Genomic DNA, 15,559 nt, shown 5'->3' with positions numbered 1-15,559 from the left:
CAGCTTGGTGGCTGAAAGTCAAGGTCAAACCTAAGTAAGTGGATTCAGGGAGAAAAGGCTCTATTCCATCTGCCAAATATGGCCTATCACTATGTATTTTTTTTAATCTGTTGTCCTCCAGAAGCAGCAGAAGCAGAGATAGACGGGAAGAAAATAGGCTAGGAACTCAAACTCTTCTCTTTCAAATGTATTTGTAAACAATCAGCAAGAAGAAAGCAGTTACAGAAAAAATTCTGATTCCAGGCAGTAGGATAAGAGGAATGTTCATTATCCAATTTTTATCCACTCATTTTTATCACTTCAAATATAGGAACATGGGAAATAAGAGCAGGAATTCACCATGCAGCTTCTTGAGCTATCTGATCTTGGCCTCCACTCTATTTTTCTGTCATTAGTCATGATTCCCCTGTAGCTTGAATAAACTGTTGACCTCAGCTTTGAATATATTCAATGGCTCGACCTTCACAGCTTTTTTGGGGTAAACAATTCCAAACATTAATGACCTCTGAGAGAATTCACCCACTCTACCTGCCATTTCATCTTCTCAACATCAACTCTGTCAGTTCCCCAAGGAAAAAGGCCAGCCTGCTCAATTGCAACCTTTCTGAACTACCTCCATTTTGAGTATATCCATCCTTTAATAAGGAGACCAGAACTGTACAGAGTATTTCAGGTGTGGTCTCATGGAATTCAGCAGTTATCTTATGTTCCATGTTTGAGAATATCCAGATACCAGGTACCACAACATTCTTGAGTCCTTCTCCATTGAAAACAATATTCTGTTTTTCTACTTCTCCTACCAAAGTGGACAATCTCATGTTTCCTCTCAATGCACTCTATCTGTCATTTCTTGCCTGTTCATTTAGCTTCTTTATATCACGTAGCAAACTATTTTGCTTAGAAATTAGTTTGTGCCTTTTTGTGGGCATATTACATATAAAAAGCACAATTCGCCAATTTTAATGTTTTTATGGATTCCTGATGAAAGCCCAGAAGTGCCTATTTGGACCATGCACCTCACTGACAGCATACAAATGAGCATTGGACAAAACATGAGCAAAGAACATTCTCCTCACACTACTTGCCAATTATCCACCTGAAGTTAAGTAATTTCTAATATGTTTGTGCCTGTGAAGTTGGAAGGAAAACCATTTAAAGTATTGCAGATAGGAAGAATCCTGTGTCTGCGTGGGTTTCCTCCGGGTGCTCTGGTTTTCTCCCACATTGCAAAGACATATGGTTAGGTTAACTTGGGTTTAAAATGGGCGGCACGGACTCGTTGGGCCAGAAGGGCCTATTACCACGCTGTAAATAAAATTTAAATTTAAAAAAAATTTAAAAAGTGGGCAACAAATAACTCCTTAAATATTACTGAAACAGCAACCAGTTAATTTCAACACCCACCACTCTCAGTTTCAGTCTGTATCCAGTTTATAGCAGATGACAGATTCTAAAACTCGAGTTCTGTGGCTTTATCGACATCATGTGAATTATAAGAGTTTAACATTAACCTATGCTCCAAACAATAGGACAAATGCATCAGAAATCAGTCATTCTGAAATTAAAGCTATGGAAAACTTTACAAGTTCAGAAAAAAAACTTAAAAATTTTCAAATGTTTTAAAATTTTCCTTCAAGGGTTAATTTGTCAGAATTCTTGTTTTTCTTTCCATGGGTGTTTCCATACTTGCAGTTTCCAAGATTCACAGCATTTTGCCTTTTGAACAAATTATTTGCTTTTATTTTCTTATTATCAGTTATTACACTTATGCATTTCAACTGAAACATATATAAATCTAGTCTTTCAAAGTAACACAATAAAAAGCTTCACAAATAGCAAAAACACATAAATGGAAGTTATCGCTTAACTTTTGTAAATTTGGGCTGCAGACACTAAAGACATTTTAGATACTTCCAAAAACCCATTTTCATTCTCGTTTTGATTCTTTAGCAGCTTAATGTAATAAAACTGTATAAAACTCAAAAAGACATGACTCTTATCCCATTTACGATAGCACAAGGAAAAACATGCTTCCTGTAGCCAAGTAAGAAATAGTATTCATTTTGTGTTTATGATAAATAATGATCCATATTATGACTAAAACTGCAGATCATCTTCTAAATTTTGTTTTGCCATGTCAAATTAACTCTAAAAATGTCCCTTGTAATGATTGTCTTCATCAAGCGTTCATGCATTGTGCTGTTAATTACCAGACCTTCATCATTAAAATGTCCTAATTATGCTTCATTTTATGGATTTCTAAAAGCAGGTTTACATTCAAGTCTGAAGAAGGAAACAATGTTATGTACAACAATATAAATTCATTACAAATATTGTCTTTCATTAAGGTCTTCCTTTGCTAAAATACATTTCTTTTTTTCTGTGCCCATGTATGCCTGATAGAACAGCTTTCTAATGGGCTGAAAAAAGGCAATAGTACACAAAGAAATACTCTAGTTAACAAATACACAACTAGACATAATCTAACCACAATGCTCTCTGGAACTACAGAGCATATGGTCTTTCCTTGCACCATTTCCACATAGGCTTTGAAGATGACCATAACGCTGGCATAAGTGCCAAGAAATTGCACCAGATATTCATCTTAGTTCAAAAGCATTCATACTGCTGCTGGCCAGAATATGATGGGAAAAAGAAAGTCCATTTTCTAATTCATTGCACCCAGTGTCTGAACTCCAAATAAAACCTATCCTGAGGAGCTTCACTCAAACCCATTTAAGGGAAAATAAATGCAACTGGATCATGTATTCATTTAAATCATTTGCAACTATTTTGAGGTTAATACATAACACTTGCATGAGTGCTCTATTTAAAAATATGGAAATAGCTTGAAATCCACTATCATAAGAATTTATGGAAGAGAAGTTTTTCTTTGATACCAGAGCCATATATGCAAGCAAGAATTCTGCTCACTTTCACATATTCAGCACCTGCCTCTGCAGTCAGTTTTCTGATTCAGTTGTCCCTACTGTAGGTCTCCTTGATGCCTGAACAACTACTGCAGTCATATTGCAGCTCTAACTTTATGCCACTTATGATTTTCCACAGTTGTTTGACTTTTTACACAAATAAATGCAAAATCTTTCTTTATACTTCTTTGAATGTAAATTATTTATCTATCAGTCATTTCATCTTAAAACAGTAACATCTGAAAACATCTGAAAATATTGTTTATTTTTAAAACTGACATCCAGGTCAGTTTTAAAATTGTTCATGATATTAATTTGCTTTTCATATAATTATCATACAGTCTTGTAGCTATTTTTTCATCTAAACATCATCCAGATACTATGTTACCTGAAGAGCAAAATCATTAAAATGCTATTAGCCAAATCCCCTACCTCCATATGCTGTGTGAAGGGGTCTTTAGGATTACACATCACTGAAGAAAATCTATGATTGCTTCTCAAACAATACTGGCTCTTGCTTTCTGACAGAGGGAAAGTTTGCCGAATGACAGTCAATCTCCCAGTCAATCTTCTTGCCAGTTCCCGAATATCTGCATCGTTTATTTCCTTAGGTTAACAAAGAATGACAAATTAGCTGATTAGTTTATTAAAGCAATATCACTTCTAAATTCACTCACACTGAAGTTTGTGATACAGAAAAGATGGGGGCTGGAGTACAGGCTAAATTTTCAATGACGGTATCCCACTGCTGCACCTAATTAGTGTCACCCCTCCCTGCCCAGGGTGGGTTAGGATTTCTAAACATAATTATGGCATTTACAAAAGTAAATTCATGCTTGACTAATTAATTGGAGTTCTTTATGAGTGAGGTGAGTAGAATTGATAAGGGGGAATCAATGTATGTGGTGTATTTGGATTTCAGAATGCTTTGGATAAGGTCGCATGCAGGATGATGGTCAACAATGTCAGGCTACATGGAATTGACTGTAAGGTACTGAGTTGGAATGAGAATTAGTTATCAGACAGAAATCAAAGAGTGGGAATACACTGGACCCTTCTCAGGTTGGCAGGTTGTGACTAGTGGATCCATACCTGGGCTCCACTTATTCACAATCTATATCAACGACTTGGCTGAGGGGACCAAATGTTGTTTTTCCAAAGTTGCTGATGATACAAACTAGACGAGATTGAGAGTAGGGGGAAGAACGTAAAGAGTCTTCAAGGGGATATAGACAAGCTAGGTGAATGGGCAAGAACTTGTCAGAGGGAATATAACGTAGAAACATGTAAAGTTATCAACTTTGGTGCACAAAACAGAGAGGCAGAGTATCTTTTAAATAGTGAAAGTGGATGGTCATAGGCACCTGGGTAGTCTTGTCACAGGTCAGTGAAAGCCAACATGCAGGCGAAGCGATCAGTCAGGAAGAAAATCTGAGTACAGGTGGTGAATCTTGGCATTCTCAATCTTGGATAACTGTGGAGGCTTAGCTATTGAGTTCATTCCGAACAGAGGTTGATAGATTTCTGGATATTAAGGGAATCAAGGAACATGAGGATAGTGCAGGAAAATGATGCAGGAGGCGGAAGATCAGTCATGATGCTGATGAAAAGTGGGCTTGAAGGGCCAAATGGACACTCCTTCTTATGTTCTTATTTGATGTGCAAATGTTCTGATATCTATCAAGCGTCGGTGAAGACCGTATCATACCAGATGTGAACAGTACTTTGCTAATTACAGAATACCTCTGATTCCCTAAACTGCACAATTGTTGCATAGATAACAGTTTGCATGCATTTACTTTGCACAAACAATAACCAAAAAACCAACAAATCTGGAAATGAGGTTTAACCTCGCTCTGGTGAAAAGAATGAACCACCCTGGAGAGGCTAGTCTCCCATCTTTTCTGTTTGCCAATGACTGGAAAGTGAATCCAATCCAATACCAAAGTATTAAACCTGGTTTGTTTAAAAAAAACAGTTAAGGGTACTTGATTATGTGGGGAGATTCATTAATCTTCAGGTGCAGACTAAGTGGGCTAGCTGTATGTTCAGAAATGTTTCAAGAGTGGGAATTCATCTTTTTACTCCTATTTTGCACTGTTGTGTTGGAATCCAGTCTGCAACTATATCTGGACTTGTGTGCAGCTCTTTTCAAGCAGCTACGGGAAAGATTCACAAGGGCTGCCTGGCTAAAAACCTAAACTACAGCTATTGATCTGAGACTAGTGTGGAAAGCAACCTTCAGAAATATCTGAGAAAAAACGGCATAATCATCGCAATAAATGTGGAGATCAAAGCTCTACTAATATTACATCTATTTTTTATGAAATAAAACTTCCTACATATTTCTCCTCTTTTGAACAACTGCAGAATAAAATCTACAATAATGGATGGTCCCATTATAAATATCCTAACAAAGCTAAAGTCATGAAATCCGATACAATTTTTGCATTTTTTCTGTGTATAAATTCAGACGTCATTTTGTATTTCACACCAAATGGGCCCAGAAGTTGCCATCAATGGCTTTTCAATCCATGACTACAACTCATCAAAGTTTTCATATGTTTTTTGGAGTCTCCTGCAAACCGGACAACGTGGCTCCAGTCAGCTGTGAGCAGATGTTGTCTTGTTTAATTAATAGATTGTACTCAGTCACAGTTATTGCCAAGATCAACTGAAACAGGCAGAAGTTTTTGAACAGAGAGATTGTAACGAGTTGTAATGACATGTTCTGCTGAGGATATTGTTCTGCAGCTATTAGGGAAACATTTTGAATACCTCTTTGGATTGCTTCTGACTATGTCTGGTCAGCTGATGATCAGATGAACACCTCACACCACTCCCTCAAGAGGAAGAATTTATTAATAATAAAATATAGCATTCTCTATTATTGAAGACAAAGATTGCAATATCAGCTGAGAATGGTGGTATGCAAAATCAGACTATATTTAGGGTTAATGCATTTACATCAGCTGTTAAATCCCACAAAACAAAATATGCAGTTTATGCAAGTCGCATATTTCATGATAAATTCATTAGAGATATGTATTACAAAAATGCATCCACCAAAGTGGAAATGATGGAGTCATGCCAGATTCCTCATAAGTTTGATCAGAAGAATATCATGGTTAGGGTATGGTTAGGTTGGGAAAATACCTGGGGAGCCTGAGGACATTGGCAGTGAAGGGCTGGAGCGTAGGTGGGACAAATCACTGGGAGAAACACTTAAAAGTAAATCCTGCTTGGACGATGGATAACTTTTACTCCTCATAGTAACCGAGGCAAGGTCAGACTCCCTTCAAATATGTTGAAGGAGGCCATGCCTTTCAGTTTATGGCCTGCTTCTGTGTGCAAGGCCTACACCAGATGTCAAAAAAAGCTTTGGATGATATTTGATGTCCTTTCACTTGCTCTGTGCTCTCATGGAGACCACCTGGGATAACATCTGGAAATGTAGCACTGGTCTTCTCAATAGCCTACTTTACTTTTGCTAAAGGTTCATTGTGTAATGCACAAAAGCACACCGCACTAAGAAATCTAATTTCCAGGCTTTTTTCTGTTCTAGTGACACTAAGCGAAGGATAAAACAGGCCTGGGCATTGCAGACAATGCCCTTGCTTCTCAAAAATAATGATACATTGTTTTTTGCAATATAATGGCTTACGCAGATAGTTTAATGTGTCCTCCAAAAGATAACAATTCTGATTGTGCAGCACTCCCTCAGTACTGCACTAAAGGTCAGTAATATCCTGTGTTCTTGTCTCTGGAAAGAAACTTGACCCATAGTCTTCTGACTCAGAGGCAAGGATATTACCAACTAAGCCATAGTTGACACAGATAGGAATTGGTGTCTGAAGATGCATTCGCTGACCTTGACTGCCCATTTTAAATCAACGAACTTCTTGCAGCACTCTAGACCTTGTATCTGGCATTGGCCTCCATGGTTATCTGCTCATCACTGCTTTCTGAGATGTGTCTGGATGGCCTTCTGGCCCATCATGGATACAGAACATCTCTTCTCCTCTTTACCTCTCCATCAAGACATCCAGTGCAATGTCCAATATCTTTTGTCTCCTGTCTTCTATCTTGTATCATTCTTGTTTGCCAGGTCAAATTCAGATCCTGCTTTATAGAACTGGCTCAAGCAATAATGCACTTTGCCTTTGGGCAGGCACAGTAGTGTAGTGGTTAGTGTAACGCTTTTCAGCGCCAGCGACCCGGGTTCAATTCCGGCCCGTCTGTTTGTATGTTCTCCCTTGGAGTTTGTATGTTCTCCCCGTGTCTGCGTGGGTTTCCTTCGGGTGCTCTGGTTTCCTCCCACATTCCAAAGACGTACAGGTTACGAAGTTGTGGGCATGCTATGTTGGCGCCGGAAGCATGGCGACACTTGCGGGCTGCCCCCAGAACACTCTATGCAAAATGATGCATTTCATTGTGTGTTTTGATGTACATGTGACTAATAAAGATATCTTATAAGATAAGATATAAGATAAGATACTTATAAAGTATCGGCAAATTTAAAGCAGTGCTGATGCTAGCAAGTTAAGATTTTGGATCCCTGCTGAAGCATGTATCCCTTTAATTTTGCAGTTAGCCTTGGCTTCACACAAAATTTATTTTCATAATGACTGCACCAATACAGCATGGAATTGGCACGCTGCCTGCACTGCAATTAACTGGCAGAAGTTAGTCATACGTGCTTTAGTTTCAGAGATTATCCGAATTAGCTCCCAATGTGTCACAGCTAGTTGTAGCTTGCTGTGCTCTGTAAAACTTCTCCAAACAAATATCTGCACTTGGGTGTTTCAAAGTGCTAAGTATAAATATTGTTGAATTCATGAATCAGAACCTTCATTTAGTGCTAATGCCAGTGAGTTCATAAAGCAACTGTTCACTATAGTAGTCACTTCAGTTTTAATATGCCGACCATTATCATCACCTTGTTCTTCTGTCCTATCTTCAAAGAAAGGACCATTATTTAAATCCTGTCTTTATCCAAGAATATGAAAACATGCCACACAGTTTGTGCTACAGAGACGTATCAATAATCATAGAATAATATGGCATTGACTGACTGTGCCAGTGCTTTGTAAAAACCATCTAACTAGTCCCACTGCTCTGTGTGTTTCCCATAGGCTACATATTGTTTTCCTCTTTGAGCATCAATCCAATTTAATTTTAATATTAACATTAAATTTGTAATCACCACCATGCAGCCTGTTGTTGATCAGTGCGATGATAGGGAGCGAGAGGTGTAATAGTATGAAGAGCATTATGTTGTGCCCTGAGGGAAAATCCACCCAACCCTATGGCTTTGTGGTAACTCGTGGATGTCATAGTCCAAGGTCTGATTCCAGATAAGACATTTATCCAATGACCTACTCTGTATCTATGTGGGCATTTGTAAAGAGTGCACCAGTAACACTTATGCCACCTCTGAGATAAACATTTCTGTATTTGTCCCCTTGGGTGTGAAGCAGCAAAGTTACCATCAACAATTCACAAATTGTCTATCAGTTGTGGCCTTTACTTTCTGTGTGCTTGATCAGACCATCTGACATTTCTGCAGCAGGCATAAACATAGGTCAACACCTGGGTTTTCCAGTGTTATACCTTTGATTTTAGCACCAATGCTGATGTGACATTGTCAAAGTTGATCAGAAAATATTTCCTGTTCAGGATGCAGTTTCTCCACACGTGATGAATCTCACCTGTGCAAGAATGTGGCCGGTTGTTCAGCCTACTTCAGTACTTTCCCATTGCCCCCTCAGAGCATGTATGAATCCGTTGAAAAGTACAGTTTATTTTGGATAAATTATCTTGATTTCCCATTATGCTGTTAAATTAGTATTCATGAGTAGTGTCTCCAATCTGCATCCTCTCTTGGCAACGTATTCCAAATATTCCATCATAAATTTTTATATTTAGACTGTCAACTAATGCCTCCTTTAAAGTTGGCAGATACGAACTCAAGATAGAATTAGTGGTTATGTTAAAATATTTACATTTATCTTGTCTATTCCCTTTTAGGGTCATGAATACTTAAATAAGATGAGGACTTAGTTTTCCCTTTTATACCATAAAAAATGTTGTGTAATCAGCTTCCTCTGCTTCATCCTAAATGATCTCATGGCTCATAAGAATTTAACCCACTTTAACCCTAAGCACGGAGTGGTTACAAGTTTAGTGTGTTGAAATTTAAATGTTTTCCCCTTGTGAGTGTGATATGTATCTGCTACCTCCAAACCATATGTACATTCCAAGTGAGTTCCCAATGTAGTGTAAAGATGGCTGCTTTGTGCAGAATATGCCTTGACAAATGGTTTTGATCCCTGGGCTTGGATCGTTGTTGGATTACCAGATGGTCCAACAACAAAAAAAGCACAGTAATCAGTAAATGGCTGCAATGACTGGTTGGGTCTGTACTTCACTGCTGCAACTGGAATCATTTGGATCTGGCAGCTCGGTGGTAGGACACTGCATTGCCAAGGCACATCCTGTCAATCCATGCAGCTTCTGCAGTCCTTCAACTAATCCACCGATTTGTGCATGAAGAAGCCATTGGGGAGTAATTAAACCAGTGAAAACCTGCTTAAAAGCTTCTCCACCACTTTGCTCTCCATCCCTTTCAGCATTTCAAAGGGATTTCTCCACTCTTCCACTCCCAGCTATCACTCCCCATTTTATGGTACTTTCTCATGCAAATACTGGAGGTGTAAAACCTGTTCTTTCACCTCTTCTCTTTCCACCATCGAGGGACCCAAACAGTCCTTGCAGGTGAAGCAGCGAACCTTTGCACTTCTTCCAATCTAATTTAATTCTTTTGGAATTTACAAAGTGGTCTCCTCTGCATTGGAGAAACTAAATGCAGGGTGAGTGATTGTTTTGCAGAGCATCTGTGCTCAGGCCCTGAGCTTCCAGTTGCCTCACCATCCCATTCCCACTCTGACCTTTCTGTCTGTGGCTTCTGCACTGTAACAACAAGGCCTAACACGAGCCTGAAGAACAATACCTTATCTTCTGTCTGGGCACGCTGCAGCTTTCAGAACTCATTACTGAATTCTCCATCTCTTGGTAACTCACTCTTTCTGTTTGTTTCATAACTGGCCATTTATGTCTGTCATCATTTTGGCTCAGTTTTTCCCTTTTTTGTACAATTTCCCCTGCTGAGCATGTGTCACGCACTGCCCAACCGTTAGTAATACATCACCCAGACATAGAACCTTCACCTGATCACACCCTACCAGAGGTATGCCCATTGTTCTCGGTCTTCCCCTCTCCCACCTTATCTGGTACCTAAACTAACTTGGCTCACTTCTCTGGTTGTAATGAAGGGTCTCAGACCTGAAACATTAACCGTTTCTCTTTCCACAGATGTTACCTGACTTACTGAGTGTTTCCAGCACTTTCTGTTTTATTACAGATTCTCCACTTGTCTCCCAACATGATAAATGCCAAAAAGATATCCCATTGAAGACTGAAGGAAGTTATCTCCAGAGTTTTCAATAGAGCTTTTATTGTGATACCTGGGTCCAGGATTAGGATTTTGGCTGAGTAACTGCATATCAGACAACCTTACAGTCAACAGATTGTCCATGCAATCATGGGCCACAGAAGGAGTTGTTAGATAGCTCCATATTTTAGTTAGGTTAGCCTACTCACAACATAATGCAGCGCCATGCAGAGCTATTACAATGAATTCACAGACAGGTCCTGTCAAATTTTAATCAAAGGAACCCAGTTAGTGGGCTTCCAAGCCATCAAGTTGATTCCCCACTTACTCGTTCCTTCTCATCATCATTTTTTCACCAATTACTGTCTTCTGAGTGATTCAGAGGACAAAGCCTATTTTTGCTTGCCATCGGAGCAGTAAGAAATGCACACTCCATGGCAGATATCGGGTTCTAACGCTTCTGAACTTCAACACCCTAAGTATCAAATATAGTTTAGAATTACTTTCAGTAGGTAGCACAGCCTCTCAATGAAAGCTTAGGTAACGAGACATGATGATGGCCTGGAATTGGCTGCAATGGGTAAACTGGCAACAAATAGCATAAGTAGACAGCTGTTCTACACGATCCTCCTGTGGCAAATTAATTTCAAAATCTGCAAGAAAAATAATTAGAGCATGCCACAGAGAGCTCGGCAGTTGATCAGGAGCTCAGCTAGCCAGCTGTACCTACATCATATCATTAAATAGTTAAGGAGTTCAAGAATACACAGCTAAGTTTAATTTTATCGAACCACTTCTTCTGGTCAACATTTATTTATTGCTGGCAGCTAGTTACTATAATATATAAACAGTGATATATATTGAATAAATGTTGCCACAAGGGAACTAAAAAGCAGTTCTTCTGTAAAACTTACCATGTCATCAGAGGACATTGCCAAGTGCTTGATTTCATCCATGGCTGACATCAAAGCATAATTTCAAAAGCAATATAACAAATTACCACCCCAAAAGGCAATTTAACCATTTCATGCATTTCCCCATTTCTATTCAATAGATTAGTTAAATAAATATAGATAATGATGGCAATTGTCTTAATTTCTGTTTCTAAATTTTTGCTCTGGGGTGAATAATTTAATCAAAAAAAGCTGATTTTGTTATTGCATTGTAATGTCTAAAGTAAGCATGCCTCATTTAAATGTGTTCTAACAAAATTCTTGTATTCCTCCCCTTTCAGCCTCATTTCATTTTGCAATGTCTTAAGTAGTAGCAGTAATGGCTCCAAAGGCTTTAAATCTGGGCACTCTATCTTGTCATTGATTTTTCGAGGGGGTGGGGTGGAGAACAATGTTAATCAGCTGTTTCACATGTTGATCCAGAGAAAAGACACAGAATGCAACAAACTCAGGAAATATGACACACCATTAGTAAAATAAATGTCACTGGTAGGAAGGAAATATGTTGCCCATCTCTAATTGACCTTGAACTCTATCACATTTGTCAGTCAGAAGTCACATGTAGATGCTTTTTAACGACGATGCTGTGGTTTCATGATCAGTATTAAGGGTGGCAGATTTTTATTTGAGATCCATTATTTATGTGCATTTAAATAACTGCTGGGGTGGGACTTCAAGTCATGCCTCCAAATCAATGGTCCAAGCCTCCAGATACTATGTAGCAATGTAACAACTATTTTATCATCTTTTTATCCTTCTTCTTAGGCAGTCCCTCAGGATCAAGGATAACTTATTTACACTCTGTGGGTTCTGAGGTGGCTGACAGGATGTGTGAGTGGGCTGTTTGCAAGGTGGTATACTCCTTCTGCTACTTACGCAGGGCTTCTGTGTACTCCATGCACGGATCTCAATACTATCCTGAATGCTCCTGCTCCACTTTGAGTAGTCATGGGCTAGAGATTCCTAGGAGTCAGTAGGGATGTTGCATTTCTTTAAGGAGGCATAAGTAATCTCTACCCATGACAGAGCTCACAACAGAGTATATGTTTTGGGAGTCTGGAGCTGGGTAGAGAGCGATGTGGCCTGCCTAGCAGAGTCAACTGAGTATAACAAGTGCCTAAATGTTGGGATGTTGGCCAAAGAGAGAACATTGCTGTTAACTCTGTTAATTTGTTTATCCTTCTAGTGAGCTTGGAAGATTTTGTGGAGACAGTGCTGGTGGTATCTTTCCAATGACGTAATGTGTCTATTGTAGGTAGCCCAGGTCTTAGTAGCATGATATCCACTACTTATGCATGATTTTTTCAAGCCATGCACACATGATACACTAGTACCATGATTATGGTGTAACTTTTTAACAACTGTTTCCCAGGCTATGGACCATGCTGCACTAGATAGGCAATGGGGCAGTTTCAGGGTAGAATGTCAATTTTGAAATATATGCTGATAGAATTAGAAGATAAGGCGAGAGAGGCTTTGTGAAAAATTAAATGTTACCACAGAGCAATTGGGCCAAAGGCCTGTTTATGTGCTGTAATTTTACACTCCATTAGCTGGGGAGTAAGGCAGGTTCCCAAATTACAGCTGCCCTATTTTTGCCAGGAAGGTTAGGTTAACATGGAGGCTAAAGATTTTGGAAAATTATGGAGGGTACAAGCCCTGAGCATGTCAGGAAGGACTCTAAGTTTACTTCTGTTCTTTAAAATTTACAGGCAAAAAAGCTTGTACACTCCTTACCAGCTAATATTTTAAACCTATTAATTGATAAAGGAAGTACATAACCAGTTAACCACCATGCTCAAAAATGCAAATCTCCACACATGGGTCACTTGTGTTTGCTGTGTGGTTGCCGCTCCAAGCATGCATTATGTGCATCTGTACGGCAGAAATACTAACAAACTACAAAATATTGCCATGCCTAAAAATTTGGAAAGAAGTCGTGTACAAGTTTCTTCTGTGATGCTGCACAGGCTTACTCTGAAGTGTTTCTGGCATGTATTCCAAAGCAACATCATAAGAGTAGGCAAAGTATGAACAAACTTACCTTGGCAAACTCAGTCTATGTTATAGTTTTCCCAGTAAAGAATTCCTGACATGTCATTGTTCTGAAATGTGAACTGTCTTTTTCTCTTCCATCTGCAGAGTATATCTAGTATTCCCTGTTTTTATCTGGAACTCAATAGGTCCTTTTGAAGGGTATAGCCAAGGCCATTGACACAGCAAGAGAGGGGCAGGATGGACTGGTGCAACAATATTTTCCTAGCCTCATACGATCCTTGAAATCAGATCTGGCTAGTGAGAATGAAGGACTAAAGGCTGGAAAGGGGTTCCATGTGGTGGTTAAAGAAGTTTGTGTCCCAACTGACATCACCATGGAAAAGAAAATTAAAATTCGTTGCAGTAACCTGCATAGGAGGGGGGCTGGGAAGATGAGGTAGTTTTCTTCATGGGAGGAGGGAAAAGAGAACAGTGCATGCATTCTTCCCCACCACATGTTGGGCAGCACCCAAGATGTACCACTGATAACAAAGGCACATTCCTCAAATATATTAACTCTGCAACTTCCGCCAGCTCCAACAGGATCACACCACCAGGAAAATCTTCCCCTCCCCTCCCCGCGTTCGCAGGGATCACCCTCTCCGTGACTCCCTTGTCCACTCGTCCCTCCCCACCGATCCCCCTCCAGGCACTTATCCCTGCATCCGTGCTAAGTATTACACCTGCCCCTACCCCTCCTCCCTCACCATCATTCAGGGCCCTAAACAGTCCTTCTAGGCAAGGCAGTCCTTCACATGTGAATCCATCAGTGTCATTTATTGTATCTGGTGCGGTCTCCCCTAAATTGGTGAGACCCGACGCAGACTGGGGGATCGCTTCGTCGAGCACCTTCGCTCCGTCTATCGTAACAGCCAGGATTTTCCAGTGGCAGCCATTTTAATTCCTCTTCCCATTTCCACACTGACGTGTCTGTCCATGGCCTCCTCTACTGCAAGACTGAGGCTAAATACAGATTAGAGGAACAGCACCTCAGATTCTGCCTTGGTAGTCTCCAACCAGATGGCATGAACATCGATTTCTCTAACTTCCAGCAACCACTCCCCTCTGTCTCCTTTTTCTCCCCCTTATCAGATTGGCCCCATCATCCTCTCTCTTCCCCTCCCCCACCCTTTCGACCTGCCCATCACCCACACATTCCTTCCTCTGATTCCCCTCCTCACTTCCTTCCCTTTATTCCATGGTCCACCTTCTTCAGCCCTTTGTCACTTCCACCTATCACCTCCCAACTTCTTACATCATTCCCACTTCCCATCCTCCCTCCCCCGCCTATCACCTCACTCACCTGGATCCACCTATCACCCACTGCTTTTGGGTGTTGCTCCAGATTCCAGCACCTGCTGTCTCTCTTGTGCCTCCAGTATCTTCTGCTTTGCTCAATTTCAAAATATAAAGACTTATGTGGTGCCTGTGGTGTGCTTACTGGGTTTCATTTCCAATCAGGTCATTGAGCATTGTTGATGGAATTTTATATTTCCATTTTTCCTTATGACGTAGAAGGATTTCATTTAGCCTTATTGAGTTTTTGCTGGCTCTTAGAGTGACCCCATCGATGCCATTCTCCCACTTATTTCCCCGTAACCTGTTCTAGCTCACGGGCCTACTAACTCCACAACCATTTTATATTAGGGGTGATTTACAATTAAGCTAACAACCAGTCCATTTCTGGGACTGGGGAAACCCACACAGTCACAGGGAGAATGTGCATACTCCAGGCAGACAGCACTGTAGACTGGGATTGAACCCAGTTCACTGAAGGTTTGAGATAGCTGCACCACCAGGTGCTCCACTCTGCCATAGCATTGCCATTGTTTCAGTATCAAGTATCCCAGGCCACTGATGTGCCCACCACAGGTTTTCACGGCTTAAGCCATTTGAAGGTCTAAATTCTCTTCTAGTTCATAGCTTACTGCATTTATGAGGTACTGCGTTATGGCATCATCACATCAAACAAACCCACTTCTCAGTCCCTGTGCTACTACTCTCACAGAATACCTTATGAGTTATTGACCTGTCTGGCTAGTTTTTAAAAGTAATTGTGAGATATCAAGTAAATCAACTTGAAAATAAAAGATACCCTTTCGTCCAACACAAGTTCTTTTCTTTACATTTCCCCATACTCTTACTTAAGGAAGACATTGAATCCTGATGAAAGCAGTGCACTAAGT

At 40.0% G+C, this 15,559-nt stretch overlaps 1 protein-coding gene across 1 annotated transcript in view; it reads right to left on the bottom strand.

The window, feature by feature from the left end:
- LOC127569513 (glutamate receptor ionotropic, delta-2-like) overlaps positions 1–15,559 on the bottom strand; it is a 317,851-nt gene that overhangs the window by 83,804 nt on the left and 218,488 nt on the right. Inside the window, exon 6 of the mRNA XM_052014230.1 lies at positions 3,363–3,536. Within this exon, the coding sequence (XP_051870190.1) occupies positions 3,363–3,536 (174 nt within the window). The remainder of the gene's footprint in view (positions 1–3,362; positions 3,537–15,559) is intronic.

The sequence above is a fragment of the Pristis pectinata genome, chromosome 4, assembly GCF_009764475.1.
Source record: "Pristis pectinata isolate sPriPec2 chromosome 4, sPriPec2.1.pri, whole genome shotgun sequence".
Taxonomy (NCBI): domain Eukaryota; kingdom Metazoa; phylum Chordata; class Chondrichthyes; order Rhinopristiformes; family Pristidae; genus Pristis; species Pristis pectinata.
Note: the sequence above shows the minus strand (reverse complement) of the source record. Positions and strands in the feature narration are given on the sequence as shown.